This window comes from Phyllostomus discolor, chromosome 2, assembly GCF_004126475.2.
Source record: "Phyllostomus discolor isolate MPI-MPIP mPhyDis1 chromosome 2, mPhyDis1.pri.v3, whole genome shotgun sequence".
In the NCBI taxonomy this organism is placed as follows: Eukaryota; Metazoa; Chordata; class Mammalia; order Chiroptera; family Phyllostomidae; genus Phyllostomus; species Phyllostomus discolor.
In genome coordinates, this window is record NC_040904.2 from 117495931 (window position 1) to 117514396 (window position 18466).

An 18466-nucleotide genomic window follows, 5' to 3' on the forward strand; every position below is an offset into this window, starting at 1 on the left:
TGATGTGTTCCTCCTTGAGTCGTACTTCTTTGGGACTTACTGAGCTTCCTGGACTTCCTGGAAGTCTGTTTCCTTTGCCAGAGTGGGGAAATTTTCCTTCATTATTTGTTCAAATAAGTTTTCAATTTCTTGCTCTTCCTCTTCTCCTTCTGGCGCTCGTATGATTTGGATGTTGGAATGTTTAAAGATGTGCTGGAAGTTCCTAAGCCTCTCCTCATTTTTTTGAATTGTTTCTTCATTCTGTTCTCATTGAATGTTTCTTTCTTCCTTCTGGTTCACACTGTTGATTTGAGTCCTAGTGTCCTTCCCATCACTGTTGGTTCCCTGTACATTTTCTTTTATTTCACCTAGCATAGCGTTCATTTTTTCATCTAATTTGTGACTATATTCAACCAATTCTGTGAGCATCCCAATTACCAGTGTTTTGAACTGTGTATCTGATAGGTTGGCTATCTCTTCCTTGCTTAGTTGTATTTTTTTCTGCAGTTTTGATCTGTTCCTTCATTTGGGCCTTTTTTTTTTTTTTTTGTCTCAGTGCTCCTGTCACATAGTAAGGGAAGGAGCCTTAGGTGTTCACCAGGGCCGGGAAACCCACCACTGCATTGTGATGCTGTATTTGGGGGAGGGGTCTGAGAGGGAACAGTGCCTCTTGCTCAGCTCTCTGCCAGTTTTCAGTCACTTCCCTTGCTACCCACAATCAAATTGGGCCCTTCTTGTGCTGATTCCTGGGTGGATGGGTTTGTGTACATTCTAGGACCCTGTGGGTCTCTCCAACAAACTCTCCTGTGAGGCTGGGAGTTTCTCCTGCTGCCTCATCCCCTACAGGTGTTTTCAATAAGAGGTTTGAGGCTTTATTTCCCTGTACTGGAATCCTGGGTTGCCCAATCTGTCTCGCTCCCCAGTTGTTCCTTCTGGTTTATCTGCATGCGAATGTGGGACTGCCCAATCTGCAATCTGACACCTCGCCAGGTCCACCAGCCACAGCCTTGCTATGAGTCCTCTCTGTCTAGCTACCAGTTTCCACCCCTTCTGTCAGTTTGGATGAATGTTTTTTCTTTAACTCCTTGGTTGTCAGACTTCCATACAGTTCTATTTTCTGTCAGTTCTGGTTGTTTTTTGTTTTTAAATTTGTTGTTGTCCTTTTGGTTGTGCAAGGAGGCAGTGTGTCCACCTACACCTCCATCTTGGCTGGAAGTCACCAGATGACATGATCTTATATATAGAAAATCCTAAAGATTTTATTTAAAAAATATTAGAATAAATAAATTCAGTAAATTTGCAGGATATAAAACCAACATTCAAAAATCAGTTGTGTTTTCATACACTAACAAATTATCTGAAAAGGAAATTAAGATAACAATCTTGTTAACAGTAGCATAAAAATAATATACTTAGGAGTAAACTTTTTAAAATTTATTTTATTGATTATGCTATTACAGTTGTCCCATTTTCCCCCTTCACTCCCCTCCACCCTGCACACTCTCTCCCACCCACATTCCCCCCCTTTAGTTCATGTCCATGTGTCATAAGTTCTTTAGCTTCTACATTTCCCATACTATTCTTGCCCTCCCCCATCTATTTTCTACATACTGTCTATGCTACTTATTGTCTGTACCTTTTCCCCCTCTCCTCCTCCCACTCCCCTGTTGCTAACCCTCCATGTGATTTCCATTTCTGTGGTTCTGTTCCTGTTCTAGTCATTTGCTTAGTTTTGCTTTTGTCTTCAGTGTGGTTGTTAATAACTGTGAGTTTGATGTCTTTTTACTGTTCATATTTTAATCTTCTTTTTCTTAAATAAGTCCCTTTAACATTTTATGTAATAAAGGGCTTGGTAATGATGAACTTTAACTTGGCCTTATCTGAGAAGCACTGGATCTACCCTTCCATTCTAAATGAAAGCTTTGCTGGATAAAGCAATCTGGGATGTAGGTCCTTGCCTTTCATGACTTGGAATACTTCTTTCCAGCCCCTTCTTGCCTGCAAGATCTCTTTTGAGAAATCAGCTGACAGTCTGATGGGAACTCCTTTGTAGGTGACTGTCCCCTTATCTCTTGCTGCTTCTAGAAATTCTCTCCTTCATTTTACTCTTGGGTAATGTAATTATGATGTGCCTTGGTGTGTTCCTCCTTGGGTCCAACTTCTTTGGGACTCTCTGAGCTTCCTGGACTTCCTAGAAGTCTGTTTCCTTTGCCATATTGGGGAAGTTCTCCTTTATTATTTGTTCAAATAACTTTTCCACTTGTTCTTCCTCTTCTCCTTCTGGTACCCTTATAATTCGGATGTTGGAACATTTAAGATGTGCTGGCGGTTCCTAAGCCTCTCCTCATTTTTTTGAATTCTTGTTTCTTCATTCTTTTCTGATTGTATGTTTTTTTCTTCCTTCTGATCCTCTCCATTGATTTGAAATCCAGTTTTCTTTACATCCCTATTGGTTCCCTGTGCATTTTTCTTCATTTCACTTAGTGTAGCCTTCATTTTTCATCTAATTTGTGACCAAAATCAACCAATTCTGTGAGCATTCAGATCACCAGTGCTTTGAACTGTGCATCTGATAGGTTGGCTATCTCTTGGTCGCTTAAAAGTATTGGCTGTGGGGCTTTAATTTGTTCTGTTTGAGCCTTTTTTTTTTTTTTTTGTCTTGTTGCGCCTGTTACATAGTGAGGGGCAGAGCCTTAGGTGTTCACGGTGGGACAACCCAGTCACTGGGTTGTGATGCTATATGTGGGGGTGAGGTCACAGAGGGAACAATGGCGCTTGCTCTGCCCTCTCTCAGACTTCAGTCCCCTCTGCCACTTCCCACAAGCAGATTGGGCCTTTCTGGTGCTGGCTCCTGGGCGGGTGGGCTTGCGTATGTTCTAGGACCCTGTGGGTCTCCCCAACGAACTCTTCTGTGAGGCTGGGAGATTCTCCTGGCACCTCAGCCCCTACAGGTGTTTTTAATTGGTGCTCCTAGGCTTTATTTCCCAGTGCTGGGTCCCTGGGTTGCACGGTCTGTGTCACTGCCCGTTTCGCCTGGTTTGTCTGAGTGCAAATGTGTGACTATGGACAGCCAGCTGCCTTGCGCACCTCACTGGGTCTGCTGGTTGCCTCCCGAATCCGGGGTCTGCCACGGGGTCCACCACGGGGTCCGCCAGCTGGCCCTGTGTGCCAGCCATTGCTTTTTCTGCCAGCCATTGCTTTTTCCTGCCTTGACCCTGCGACCCCTCTCTGTCAGCCTCTGACTCCGCCCCTCTTACCAGTCTGGAGGAATGGTTGTCAGACTTCCGTATAGTTCATTTCTGTCTGTTCTGGTTGTTTTTTTTTGTTTCCAAACTTTTGTTGTCCTTAATTTTGGTTGTGCAAGGAGGCACAGTGTGTCCACCTATGCCTCCATCTTGGCCAGAAGTCCTTAGGAATAAACTTAATCAAGGAAGTGAAAGACCTCAACACTGAAAACTATAAAACATTGATGAAAGAAATAAAGACACAGATGAAAGTAAAGACAGCTTATGTTGGTTGATTGGAGGACTTACTGTGTTAAAATGTCCATTCTATCCAAAGTGTCATACAAAGTTAATGCAATCCCTATCAAAATCTCAAAGGAATTTTTTTTTTGCCGAAACAGCAAAACAATCCTAAAATTGATATGGAACCACAAAGAACCCAACATGAATGATCAAAATAATCTTGAGGAGGAACAAAGCTGGAGGCACCATACTACCTGATTTCAAAACTTATTATAAAGCTACAGTATTTAAAATAGCATGTAGACATATAGACCAATGGAATAAAGTACCCAGAAATTTGAGCAACAAACAAAGTGCCCAGAAAAAGATCAACAGGTACATGAAAAGATGTTCAACTTAACTTATCATCAGAGAAACACAAATCAAAACCAGTAAGTATCACCTCACACCTGTCAGAATGGCTGGGTTTTTTTTAAGAATTAACTGTTGGCAAAGATGTGGAGAAACTGAAACTTTTGTACACTGTTGGTGAAGTCATAAAGTGGTGCAGCCACTATAAAAAACAGTACAAAGATTCATCAAAAAATTAAAAGTCGATTCACCACATAAGCTAGCAATGCCACTTCTGGTTATTTATCTAAAAGAATTGAAATCAGTATCTCGAAGAGATATTTGCACTCCTACATTCACTGTAGCATTACTCTTAACAGCCAAGATGTGAAAACATCCCAAATGTCCATCGACAGACAGATGAGTGGATAAAAAAAATGTGATATATACATACAACTGAACATTATTCATCCTTAGACAGAAGGAAATTCTGCTAATATGCTACGGTGTGGATGAACCCTGAGGACATTATGATAAGTGAAACAAGAAAGTCACAAAAAGACAAATACATCATAATTCCACTTATATAGTCAAAATCATAGAAGCAGAGAGAATGGTGGTTGCCAGGGCTGCAGGAGAGAGAAAGGGGAGTTTCTGTTCAATGTGTACAAAGTTTCAATTATGCAAGATGAATCTGTTTTAGAGATCTGTCTATCGTTAACAATAGTGTATTGTGCATTTCATATTTTAAGAAGCTAAATCTTATGTTAAGCTATTAAGTATTCATTACTACAATTTAAAAAAATGCTCTCTCCCTAGCTGGGTGGCTCAGTTGGTTGGAACATCATCCTGTGGAACAAAAGGTTGAGAGTTCAATCCCCGGTCAGGGCATGTACAGGGGAGGGGGAGCAACTGATACATGTTTCTTTCTCACATGGATGTTTCCCTTCCTCTCCCTTCTTCTCTCTCTAAAATCAATTTTAAAAAAACCTGTCATATCCTTGGGTGAGGATTGAAAAACAAATTTAAAAAAATAAAATAAATAAATTTTTAAAAAGCTCTCTGTCCTCTCTTTCTGTGCAAAGAAAAAGCCTGTCTTCAGACTGACCTTCACAGCCAGAGCTTGCCCTCCACCTCATCCCTACTGCTCTTCACTCCCATCCCTGGGCCTTTGCACTTTTGTTCCTCTTCCCTGAAGCATTCCTCTCTAGATCTTTCCATGGTGTCATCCCTCACTTTTTTTTAAGGTCTCTGCTCAACTGTCATCTTCTCATTAGGCCTTCCTTGATTGCTTCCCAGAAACTGTACGCAACCCCCTACACAAACTACCTGTACTCCCTATTGCTTTCCTCTGCTTTGTCTTTAGCCACATAACAGGTCACCTTCTGATATTTCCTACACTTTGCCTATTCATTGGTTTATGTTTTGCTATCTCCCACTAGAATTACAGATGAAGCTCCATTCAGGCAGTGGGGTTTTTTTGCCTGTTTATTAGTGTATCTCCAACACTTTAGACAGTGCCCAGCACACAGTAGATGCTCCATAAATGTTTGATGAATAGATCAATTGAAAATGAACAAAACAGGCATTCTGGTTTTCATTTCAGTCTTGCAAGTTTGATTAGCATGGGAAAAGCACCTTTTATTTCATCAGCTACACATGCACCTACAAACCAAGCAAGGTCCAGACATGAATAACAGGGACCCCACTGCAAGCCCCACCTTTGGCATCTTTCTGTGCCTTCTGCAGAAACAGCAGGCAATCTGTTCTTTTGAAGCTGGCACCGCCTCCAGTCCTACAGGAGCACTAAGTGACTGAATCAAGCAGAAGGGGAAACCATGGGTCCTGTATACACAGAAGTGGACCAGGGCTTTGGGGATAAAGACATTTGGAAGCAGAGATCAACCTGAGGGAAACTGTGTGTGTGTTACATCGGGGACAAAGACAGACAGCTTTGAAGTTCTGAGAAAAGGACTCAGAAATCAGTTAGCACAATATCCAACTAGTCTGGTCCTTCTCACGGCCACAGCAACGTCACATAGCCCCTCAAAGAATGGAATGAGAAGACACTTCACCTCTGGGGAATTCTTCCCCAAACCTAATTCCAGTGTAACTAACCATGAGAAAACACCAGACAATCTCACACTGGTGACATTTTACAGGCTACCTGGCTGGGACTCCTACAACAATCAGTGTCATGAAAAGCAAAGCAAGACTGAGAAGCTGTCCCAGACCAGAGAGGAGGAGACTTGGCTATGAAATGCAGTGTAGTGGAATCCTGGGACAGAAAGAGGACATTACTTAGAAAACTGGTACATGAACTTACATGGTAGCCAAACTCATCTAAGCAAGGAGGCCCCAGGGATGATAAACTGAAGGGCAGAAGGCCTCCTGCAAGCTGAAGCCATGCTTTTGTCTTGCAATTTATCTCAAAGATTGCTTGAGGTCTTTGGGAAGTCATGCCCACACACCTAGCCCTTCCTTTAGCTGGACCCATTCCTTGCTCAATCCAGCAATTTCTGTAACTGTCTTTCATGCTGCTGGGCCCAGGGCCACAAATACACTCTATGCTGTTCTTGCTGGGAAGGTCCAATTTTTCAGCCCTTAGACTGTCTCTCTGGCATTCTCTCAGGCCATCACTTTCAGTGACTCTGCCTTATTACACATTGTGACGGCTGCAAGCAAAACTGAGAAGCACTTCTGCTGTCTCTCAGGGCAGACCTGATACCCACACAACAGCACTGCACAGCGAAGGTGGGGAAACAGAACTTACACATAAATAAATGTGATCCAAACCTTCTGCACTGTTTTCCCGCCCACACTGCCAACAGGGACCTCAGGATGTGCCGGCCTTGCTCTCCTACTGATCTGAGCATCAGGCCGGACAACCTCACCTGGCCACTCCTTCTGGGACCCTAGTGGATAATCAATGCTGAGAAACCAACAGGTCACGTCTGTGTGACACCTGCCAACACCCCGTGTCCCCCAGCTAGGTCATCTGCATATCAGTGACTCCAAAGCTGGGTCCAGGGACAGTGGGCAGCCTTTGCATGCTTCTAAGGGAAGGAATCAGGCAGACACTGAGCACAGTGCAGAGATTCTGAGGAGACAACAGGGAGTATGTTGAAGGGAAATAAGCTGGAGCCAGAAGCTATGGGGAAAACCAAGGGCTTGACTGTGACCCAGAGAAGCAGCCCACCAACAGGTCACAGAGGGAGAGACTGAGTCATTAGAGTTTAAGGAGAAGCTACAACTTAATCAGATGAAGAAGGATCTTTTCAGGGCTGACAGCCTCCTTCATGTTTTGCTACATTATTTTTTCCAGGAAGTTTAATATCTGGGACATTCAAATTTCTTGGCCCTCCTCCTAATTAATGTCCTTATCCTATAACATGGCATAATATCTGCACAGTTGCTGGAGTCGACACTCTGAGGCTTTGACATCACCTTTCTCAGCTCACCTGATGACTTGCCCTACCTCTGGGATGCTTTCTGTACTCACTTATCAGCCCCCAGGTGGACCACAATGGGCTCTGCCTCCCGCTCAGTCCCCTCCATTGCCAGAAGGAACTTTCTGAAATCCTGATGACTGGATCACTCATGACCTAGACCATTTAGGCTCTCTGTTGCTCTGTGTGAGGTCTGACCATTGATGTGGCCCCCAAAGCTGTCCGCTGTCTGGCTCTGTCGTGCTCCAGCCTCCCCTCTTTCAGGCTGCAGCCACCCCCCCTTCCAAGGTGCCCAGCACTCCTCCCTGATCTGCCCCCTCAGCCAGGAAGACTCAAGGCCCAACTCAAAGGTTGCCTGCTATGAGGCCTTCCAGGAAACACCCAGGGGCAGGCAGTCATGATCTCCTGTGTATATGGCCCTGTGGAGCACTGTCCTGTTTTATTCTAACATTTTGTTGTTTTACAATAAACTGCTGAAAGGCAGTGACCCCATGTGAGATGCCAGGTGCATCACAGCTGCTCAGTGGATGTTGTTTCATAAATGAATGTGTGTGGGGGGAAGGTGAAAAAGGGGAAGGGATTAAGAAGTACAAGTTGCCAGTTATAAAAACAGTCACAGAGATGTAAAGTACAGCACAGGCAATAGTCGAGGATATTGTAGTAACTATGTATGGTGTCAGGTGGGTACCAGATTTATGAGGGGATCACTTCATAAGTTATATAAATCTCTAACCATTATGATGTACACCTGAAACTAATAATATTGTATGTCAACAGTAACTGAAAAATAAATAATTTTTAAACTAATAAAATAAAAGTAAACAAGTACATGTGATAGGGGAGTGATGTGCACACTTAGCTGCAAGTACACCTCTACGTGGTTTGCAGTTGGGGACACTGGTTCCAGCACCACCACAGCCTTAGCTCTGAGGAAAGCATCTCCTACTGGGTGAAGCTAAGAAGCTGCTCACTCGAAATAGAAAGGCTGGAGCACCAGTTGGGCTGGGAGCCATCAGGGGCATCTAGTGACCAAAGTTATTGTGACGTGCTGATCCTATGGGGTGGGGGGTCTTTTGTACTATTTCCCAGAGTATTTGGAGAGCTAGTGCTAGGAACACACTTCCATGTCAAAGAAGATGATGGGGCATTGGGTGAAGTTAAACAGGTATCTTGCTCTGGCAGGGTGGCTCAGTTGGTTGGAGCATCATCCCAGACACCAATAGGTTGTAGGTTTGATCCCAGGTCGGGGTACATACAGGAGGCAACCAATAGATGTTTCTCTCACATTGATGTCTGTCTCTCTCTCTCTCTCTCTCTCTCTCTCTCTCTCTCTCTCTCTCTCTCTCAAATCAATAAAAGCATATCTTTGAGTGAGGATTTTAAAATAAAAGGTATCTATACTCAGAACTTGGAGCCCCTAAATTCCAATAGGTATGATGAGTGCCCAAGGGCAGGCGGTCATGGAGTTTCCCAAACACAGCTGACTCCAGAGTCACAGGGCACAGCGGGAAATGCTGTGGGAAACATTGCCCCAAATGGGAGGGTTTTTACTGAACAAAAGACAAAGGATCCAGAATGAAGTATTTGCCTCTTAGTCATTCATTAAGTCACTCTAAAACACGTCAATCATCAGGATCAAAACTATCTTTCTCAGAAAGATCAGAAGAAAAAGAGTGCCTATATGGAATCAAAAACTTTTATTCAGAATAAGGATTGGCAAAATAAAGGTAGGTAGTTGTCTCAAAAATGCAGGGCCACAGAGTAATCAGAAGGAGATTAGAAACAATTTTAAAAATATTTTGCTACAGATTAAAATTATTTGAAACAACAATCATTAGCTATAAAATGTAGAATACATAATCACACTTAAAAATAAAAAGTGATAATCTTGAGAGGATTTGCTTGCCCAGGTGGCAGGAAATCAAAAGCCCTGAGAACTCAAATGCTGCTTTGACATCCACATCCAAGGCACAATCGGAAGTGACTAGACTAGTGCTAACCAGAGACCATGAGGACTTGCACGCTAAGGCACCTCTGTGGTCGCCGCTGTTTTAAGCAATATGACTAAGTCCTTATGATCCCATCAGTTAGGACTTCCACTGAGGGGAGAGACAGTATTCTAAAATACTTCACTGGGATGGCATCTGACTCTTCAGGTTGGCAAGTCTCATGAGGCACTTCTCCCTCCACTGCCTCCTGGCAGCCAAGTGCTCAGGGTCAGCTGGGACTTTCACACACATGGCCTGGGTCCAGGGAAAAGAAAAGACAAAAAGAAAAAATAAACAAATGGGACTATATCAAACTAAAACATTTCAGACAGCAAAGAAAACCATCAACAAAACAAAGACAACCTACCAAATGGAGAACATATACACCAGTGATACACCTAATAGGAGGTTAATATCCAAATTTTATAAAGAACTCATAAAATTTAACACCAAAAAACCCCAAACAACCCAATTAAAAAAAGGGCACAGGACCTGAATAGACACTTCCCCAAACAGGACACACAGATGGCCAATAGTCATATGAAAAGATGCCCAGTATCACCGATCATCAGAGAAATGAAAATTAAAATGACAATGATATATCACTTCACCCTGTCAGAATGGCTATCATCAATAAAGCAACAAACAAGTGCTGGTGAGCATGTGGAGAAAGGGGAACCCTTGTGCACTGTTGGTGGGAATGCAAATTGGTGCAGCCACTGTGGAAAGCAGTGTGAGGTTTCTCAAAAAATTAAAAATGGAACTACATATGACCCAGCAATTCCATTTCTGGATATATAGCTGGAAAAATTCAAAACATGAATTCAAAAAGATATCCTTATATTCACTGCAGTATTATTTACAATAAAAGCAATCCAAGTGCCCATCAACAGACAAATGGATAAAGAAGAGAAGGTACATATATACAATAGAATATTTCTCAGCCATGAAAAATAGAATGAAACCTTAGCATTTGTGACAATATGGATGGATCCAGAGGGTATTATGCTATGAAATAAGTCAAAGAGAGAAAGATAAATACCATATGATTTCATTTACATGTGGAATCTGAAAAACAAAATAAACAAAATAGAAAAAAACTCATAGAGAGACTAAAACTGATGGTTGCCAGATGGGAAAGAGATTTAGGGGGATAGGTGAAAAAGATTAAGGGATGAGAAGTAAAAATTGGCAGTTACAAAATAGTCATGGGAATGTAAAGTACAGCACGGGATATAGTCAATGAGAGTGTAAAACTATGCGTAGTGCTGGGTGAGCACCAGACTTCTCAGGGGAAACACTTTGTAAATCATATAGTTGTTAAACCACTATGCTGTACACCTGAAAATAATATAAAGTAAGATTGAATATAAACTGCAAGTAAAAACTTTTAAAAATAAAAAAGAACAAAGCAGCATGAAGAAGAGGCAATTTAGTGGAAGCATAACTGTTGCTCCTACTTGTGCAAACTGAATTTGCTTTCGAAGACAAAAGGAGAGGAGTAAACCCTCAGTGAATAAGAGCTTTCTGAATCCAGAGACTCCAGCTCCTTAGAGACAAGTCACAGTGAGCTCCTAGTTCACTGGTCACACTGCTCTTAAGGTCTCTGAGGACCATGGCAGAACTGTGGACAGCAAAGTTAGGGATGAGGGCCATTGAAAGCAAAGGCAAAGATTCTAGATGCACATAAAATGTCCCTACAACACAGAGCTTCTGCTCAGTCCACACAACTTTCTGTAGTCAGACCATGTACCTGATGAACCTTTTCAACTGTGGCCCCAGAAAACTCTGGAATGGGTCCGAAAGTCTTGAGGACACGTTTCATGCTTTCGCCGTATCTGTCACAGTAGCTTAACATACCTGAAACCATATGAACACAACAATCCACAAAATTAGCCAGAACATTAGAGAACTCCTAACTAAGACATTCTTTTCTTCCTGTAAGTGAAGAAAAGGAGGAGCTAGGCAGTGAACAGGATTACCCAGTGCTGGGGACTGAGGGCCCTCACCATGAGTCAGTCACTTGTCAAGTTTTCTCTCAGATCTCAGAATCCTGAAAGCCCTTGGGGCCTGCTGTTCTACCTTCCTCAGTGTACCCCACAGGACTCCACTCAGCCTAGTTCCTACATTATCCCATTAAGTCCTATGTTCACCAAGAAAGTTACCTTTAACAATGCATCTACAAGATTACTTGTATAAATGGCTTGAATGTATTCTCTAAGAACCACAAATGTCACAGTTCACAAATCTTTTCCCATTTTACTCTGTTCCCTTGACTTCTACTTACCACTTGGTTGGGTGCCTACAAAGCAGCACTTTTTAAAATATATATTTTATTTATTTATTTTTAGAGAGAGGGGAAGGGAGAGAGAAAGTGAGGGAGAGAAACATCAATGTGAGAAAGATATTGACTGGTTGCCTTTCACATACCCCCAACCAGGGACCTAGCCTACAGCCCAGACATGTGCCCTGACTGGGAATTGAACCGGCAACCCTTCAGTTCCCAGGCTGGCGCTCAGCCCACTGAGCCACAGCTGCCAGGGCAGTGGCATATTCTTTAATGTAGGCTCAGAGTGTGGCCAGTGGAAGACAGCCCTGCAACTCAAGCTCAAGCTGCCTCTGAGCCTAGTCTACAATGCTCTCCAACTGCTTCCGCAGCTTCCTGGCCCTGAGGAACCCAACCATATTCTCAAATGCTGAGATACAGTCCTAGGATTTTGATGGAGAAACCCATGAAGAAGATGCTCAGTCGTCAGGACAGAGGAGGAAGAAGCACAGTAACTTAGAAGCAGCTGTGGGTTGTGTGTGGCTGAAGCTGAGCCCTTCAGTTAGAGTAAGACATGCACAGAGACTAAAGTAATCTAGTGTTCTCACCTCCCAGCACATGGAGCAGGCCTGCTGGGACAGTCTGTGCTTGGTGTTGCTCCCCTCCCTGCCTGGGAGGCAGCAGAGCTGGGCCAGTGCAGGCATGTGTGGGGAACAAGTCCCATCAGAAGCTGACCCTGGGTGCACATAGAAAAGGCATCTCTAAGTCCTGGGCCTACTGGGGACACGGCTGAGCCACTCACTATACCACCTTTGGCCTAGTTCCAACATCTTTCACAACCAGAAAGGTTGGTCAGTCTAAAAGGCTAAAAGGTAACACAGGAACAAATGAACAGCAGAATTTGAAAAGATCCCCGAGCTTGGCTCTCATCCACCCCAGAAAAACTGTGTTAAATTAATATTAAATAAAAACCATCACCACAAGATATTCTTAAAAAAAAAAAGACAAACTTCTTTGGGATTTAGTTTTGGTGGACCCACACTGTTGTGAAAGACTGAATTCACTGAATTTCAGTTTTATTTTCCTTCTCTTTTAGTGTGCTAAAATTATATCAAAATTACTCTTAGAAGAGAAATTGTTTTGAAGGGTAAAAAAATCAAACATAGCAACTTTATGATATTAGCACCTATAATTAAGTGGTGAATACTCTCGTTTTAAAATAAGGGGTTTCATTTCATTTAACACAAGTAGAACCTGATAATTCAGGATTCCAGAACACAGAAAACAACCTTTACATTTATTTCCTTTGGAAATTAAACATTTTTTCACTTCATCTATGTGTTTGTCTATTCAAATTATAAATGTGGTAAAATCTAGACATACATAGTTATTTCTTTTGGGGGGCAAAGATCACAAGACTAAACAAGTTGTAAAGGTGTTCAATGAGAAGAAAACGAGAAGACAGGCTAGAGCTGTGTATGTGCAGGGAGACAGAGGCCTACTGGGACCCTCCCGGAGCCACTGCTGTCTCCTTGTCCTCGCTGAGCAGCAAGAAGCCATAGGTGCAATTCAAGGGTTGTGTTTCACGTCTGGATCACTTCACATTTTCTGAACAAGTGTTCACCTTTCAGTGTCCCTGTAAAGATCTGAATCACCCAGGGGCTTTCGAGAACTCTGTTCCCCTGCCTTTTATAAAATTTGTGACTTTAAAAGGGTACTTATTTCTTTAAGATAGAGTAAAACACAGTAAAACTCTTTGTAATTCACAATTTCCCCCCAACTTTTCCAGGAAGCCAATGAAAACTTCAGTGTTACAAATATAAAAACCCTCTCCACAAATACACTTAGGCTCATGGTGGGGGGTGGGGGTGCAGTCTCGCGGAGCTCATGGTGATGGCAAGAAGCCACACAGCCAGCATGTGGGTGGAAAACCCAACACCGCAGGACGGCTCTCCCACTAGTTTAAAAATACAAGTTCATGGTGACTTGGTGTCACAATTATTTACAATGTTCCAGCAAATTCATCACCACACTGGTATTCGCAATATCTCTCCTTCCATTGGAGCAGTATAAGAGGAGGATTGAGTGGGGATCTTCTCAAATAGCAATTTCAGTGGAAATGAAAAGAGAAAGCCACTTCACCTTTTATCCAACAGCCTGTCCCTCCTCCATATCACTATGGAGCAAACCTCCCCTATGTTTTCCTTTTCATGCTTTCATGCCCTTTATTCTGCTCAACAATGTACAGTACTTTCAATAACTCTCAGGGAGTTTAGCTTTTTTAGAAGACTTTGAGCTCAATTTCTTAAGAGATGCTTATATGGGATAAGGAAAAACGGGAGAAAGAACTGATTATCACAAGATTGGATTTAGCTTCTCTTGCTGCTTTCTGACTTGTTATTCTTTGGCTGTGTGCCCTGAAGGTGAGACAGTGCCTTGAGCCTTCAGCACAACCCAAGGTGATGGAATGGCGGAGAGCTGTCCCATCTGTCTGCATGTACAGAGCCGGCACCTGTCTGTGAGGCCAATGTCACCGTGGAGGCAGCAGCTGGGACATGACCTGGGTGCTGTTTCTTGGAGAGCCCTAATTGCTACCACACCAGAGGAGTCTGGTTTTCACACAGCCTACAAACCCACCGTCATGTGAATTCACCTGCTTTTAAGAGACAGAACTTATTAGGAAAGATCAAAAAGGCCCAAAGCACAGTGACATGACCTAATGTGGGTGCTACTTTTAAAAAGCAGCCAAAAGACAAAGGAAGCATGCTGGCCTCCTGTTTCTTAGTTGCTATTTTATGAGATTAAAAACAAATCGTCAAATATTTTTACCTCTCTTAGATAAACTGTAGCTTTTAAGACTAATAACTAGCCTTAACTTGAGATGCTGGCTTTATGAAAATAACTTCAGAAAAAAGAAAACTCTCCCAACTCCAATCTTGATATATCCTGGGTGACACTGTCAGGAGTCATACCCATTTCCAATGGTCCCCAGCCTGATCTTATAACTATTTAACTCTGGTCCATGGAATGCTCTGAAGTTGAAAACTACATCCGTCTACCATTATCATATTAAGTCAATTAGGTTTTCTTATCAAATCTCCTTTGTGTGAAAAATTGTTATGGGCTACAATGTTTGATTCCTGAGTTTCTGGTTTCATCGGCTTCAGTTTCTACTTGTTTGAGAGTCAAAGCAATTCTCAGGCCTCTCCCTATCTATTACTTCTGATACCTGAATTATCTTATTTTTCTCAAGAACAAAAAAACATGGTGATTTTCCAGCAATGTCCTCACATATCTCAAATGCTTCAGTACGTTCATCACTTTTAAGGTTCTGGCCGAAAAACATTTAAAAATTATCTGAGACTTTATTTCAATGATATTTCAAAACTCTGGTTTCACTTCTGCCCTGGCTGGTATGGCTCAGTGGATTAAGTGCTGGCCCATGAACAGAGTGGTCACTGGTTTGATTCCCAGTCAGGGCACATGCCTGGGTTGCGGGCCGGGCCCCTGATTGCAGACGTGTAAGAGGCAACCAACTGATGTTTCCCTCCCTGTCTTTCTCCTCTCTCTGAAAATAGATAAAGAAAATCTTTTTTTAAAAAGACAAATTCTGGTTTCACTTTCATGAATTCTGTCTTTACATTATCCTCCTACATTCAACTGTTATCCAACCACAAAAGTAACATGCGGGTGCCAGGTGAGAATCCCCTCTCCCTTTACCTGGGTGTTAAGGAAGAATCAAGTCACCTACTAAAACACATTTGCATGACACATGACTAACCCACTCAAAGCTCCAGGTGTGCACCTGCTGTGTGAAAGAATATAGCTGGTAAAGCTGTCTGGAATTAACACTGTTGGAAATTGTATTTCATTCATTACTGTAGTGAAAACTGATTGAAGTATTACCAAAACCTCATGAAATGATAAAATCTAAGATAGACTCCCAGAGGTCATCTACTCCAACTTCTGACCTCACTGCAAGATTCCTATCAATATCCAAACATCCTACTCACAGCATGACCTGTCTTTCCAATCAGTTCCATTTACTAGAAAGTTCTCCCTGACATGTGCTGACCTGTCTGCTGCCACTCCCAGTTTTTCACTCTGGTTCAACCCCCACAAAAGTCATGACAGACAGACATGCACACACACACACACACACACACACACACACACTGTTCTGGTCACTTCTGGATCAGCTTCAGTTTCTCAATATTTTTGTTAAATAGTGTACCATGGAGCCAAATACAATATTCCTTTTCTCTTTCTGCATATGTCTTACAAGTTAAAAATTATGAAAAACAACATACAATAATTACAGAAATTTATGACAACACAGAAAATTAAAAAGGTAATAAAAGTTGCTTAGAATTTCAACACCAAGAGATAGCCATAATAATACTATTTGAGACATTTCCCTAGATTTTTATCCAGGGCTTTTTTGATGCATTGTTTTAATTTGGTGTAGGTTTTATTGCTTGTTTTTCAAATGATCTATTCTTTTTAAATGGCTTAAAATCTGGTGGACAGTTTCATTCTTGGAAGCTTCTCACCTGTCTCAAGTGACTCTACTTTTAGAGTCACCAGATCATGAGCTCATACCTACCTCCTGCTTGCCCTTTGAAGTGGCTTCCAGGGTAACCAATGGCCCAACTTGGCCACTGACCGAGGCCACCCAGAAAGAAGCCTACAGCTCAGCCAGTCACACTTGCAAGCTGCCCATATTTAGGCAGAAGATAAATCCAGCAGAGGTTCATGTGGTTACTTCCCTACTTTTCTCTTCTTTTGCCTCGAAATAATTTCATTATCTTTCTCAGGAAAATTCTACTTTATCTTCTCTCAGGCTGGATGATAGGCAGCAAAGTCTCCACAACACTGCCCACCTCTCCTTCTGGTCCTTCCCTGAGTGCTGTCCCACATGGGACCCAGGACACAGCCATCGTCCTGCCTCGATCGTGAATGAACAAGGCTGGCCACAATCCCCTGTACATGATACCGTTTCTTTTCAGTTGTAAGAAAAAATAACCTTTGACTATTTATGAAATGCATACAAACTCTACACAGCACAAAATTCCCATCTGAGCCCCTACCTTCTGCATTGAGATGCATGGTTTCCAGGGGTCCCATAAATGCATAGCGCAGGCCGAGGCCGTGAGACATGACGAGGTCCAGGTCACTCGGAGACACCGTTCCTTCCTAAATGGTGGAGAGGGAGCAGCACATGGATGAGTCCTCTGGAAAGACCGCTTTCCTACGGTCACTTCTATGGTAACTGGGGCAGGACCCAAAAACACTTTCCAGGCACTATAATGGTGTTTTCATCAAGTTTTGCATGATGAAACTATAATATATGAATGAATCCTGAAAAGAGACTATTTTGTGAAATGTCAAATGCCAATTCACTTTTTGCATAGCTGTAATCCACTTCCTATACTGGGCTCAATTCCACTGTCTTCCCTTCTCACAACCCATGTCTCACTTGCAATTCTGGAAAAGGAGGGTAGGATGAAGGGAAAGGGAAGAAATAAATGGGGCACTGGAGGAAAAGAGCAAGAAGGCTTTTCTATTCATCTGTTAACATCTGGGGCTGTAAGACTGGAGCCATCAAAAGAACTGCAAAGTTGCTCTCCAGGCTGTGCTGCCTGCATGCCCGGCCTTGTTTAGCTTTTAATGAGTTTGTAAAGAATGATATTCTTTGATGAAATGCAGCTTAGAACTGGGTGTTTGTTGGCAAATGGGAGGCCCTAGAATCTTCTGCAAATGCAAATTGCAAAGCAAGAGGCACAGTTGTTAGGCTTTTAGCCTGCATGTCAAATTGGCCATTTGTGTGAACTGGTCTGCTCCTCACAACCTTCTGGAAGGAGCAGCAATGCATTAGACATATTTGCATCACTGGGCCCTTCACTGAAAGCTCAGTCTCCTCTGAGGGTTATTTTCACCATGACCTTTCAGCTGTAAGGAAGACAGACATGGGAGACACTGCCCTGTTTTCCCGAGTTGTCACTGGTCAGACAGGTGTGATGACCGTGAGCTCTCCAGCACCCACCTCCTGGGTGGTCCCTTACACACAGAGTGCTGTGGGTGCAGACACAGCTCCCGCCCCGAGGCTAGGCCAAACTGCTTCTACAAGAGACCACGCACTGTGCTGCCACTCTGACACCTCTTCCACTGGCAACCTGGGTGGCTCTGCTCCCAGGGGGAGAGGATGAAGAGCTCAGCTGTGGAAATCTCAGTTCTGCCCCTACCCCAGGGCACACCCACACACTGTCCACCCAGCTCCCTAGAACAGGCTCAGACACATGGTCTACCCTACATGGCCTGTTATTCTGGGTTACAGAGCAAATCCTTCCCCCTTCCCTGAAGGGCTACCTTGTTGGAGACAGTGTCTGGGATGGGGATGAGATGTCGTCACAGGTTTGCCATGGTTTTGAGGCCCTCCAGACAGCCCTGGGGGTTCTGAGCCAGGCCCTCTATGCTCAGGAACTCCTCCCCTGGGCCAAGTGACTTCTGAAGTTCCAGACTTCAAAGTCACCCAAGAGACAGAAAGGGGATTTGTACCCCCAACCGCCAAACTCCATGGCCTGCAGCCCAGCAGCTGAGGGAGAAACACCAGCTGTCTCAGGTGTATGCAGGTGTCTGGACCTCCCAAGAGGCAAGGGGGAGAAGCAGAGGGGCATCTGGACCGAAGAACCAAAAAGACAGAACCACCTGCAAAGGGCAGTGTGGTTTAGGTGTAAGGGGAAACTTGTTTGAGGGAACCATTCTCCATCTAGTCTGATGTGTGAGAGAAAGATGTGCACAAACTGTGAACGCATGGTTCAGAGAATGAAGACACGGCCTGCAGTCACCACCATGTCCACCTTCCTGATCACATTGTTACAGGGTGCAACCAAGAGGGGGGACCCCAAATGGGCATTTTGAAATGGGGTCCAGAACTTAAGGTGTCCAGGAGATTTTAAGATGTCTCCATACCCCACCCCAGGGTGT

General features: G+C 43.3%; 1 protein-coding gene across 2 annotated transcripts in view; it reads right to left on the bottom strand.

Moving 5' to 3' along the window:
• Window positions 1-8905: 8905 nt before the first annotated feature.
• The window catches only part of CRYL1 (crystallin lambda 1), a 135739-nt gene continuing 126178 nt past the window's right edge, over window positions 8906-18466 (bottom strand). Inside the window, exons 6-9 of one of the 2 annotated variants that reach the window (XR_004901441.1) lie at window positions 16570-16675; window positions 10967-11073; window positions 9299-9468; window positions 8906-9211 (exon numbers count right to left, since the gene is read on the bottom strand). Coding sequence is in view for 1 of the 2 variants with exons in the window: in XM_028532379.2 (XP_028388180.1) it covers window positions 9355-9468; window positions 10967-11073; window positions 16570-16675 (327 nt within the window). In the remaining variant the exon portion in view is untranslated. Of the gene's footprint in view, window positions 9469-10966; window positions 11074-16569; window positions 16676-18466 lie in introns of both variants that reach the window. The other variant, XM_028532379.2, reaches the window with a different exon arrangement.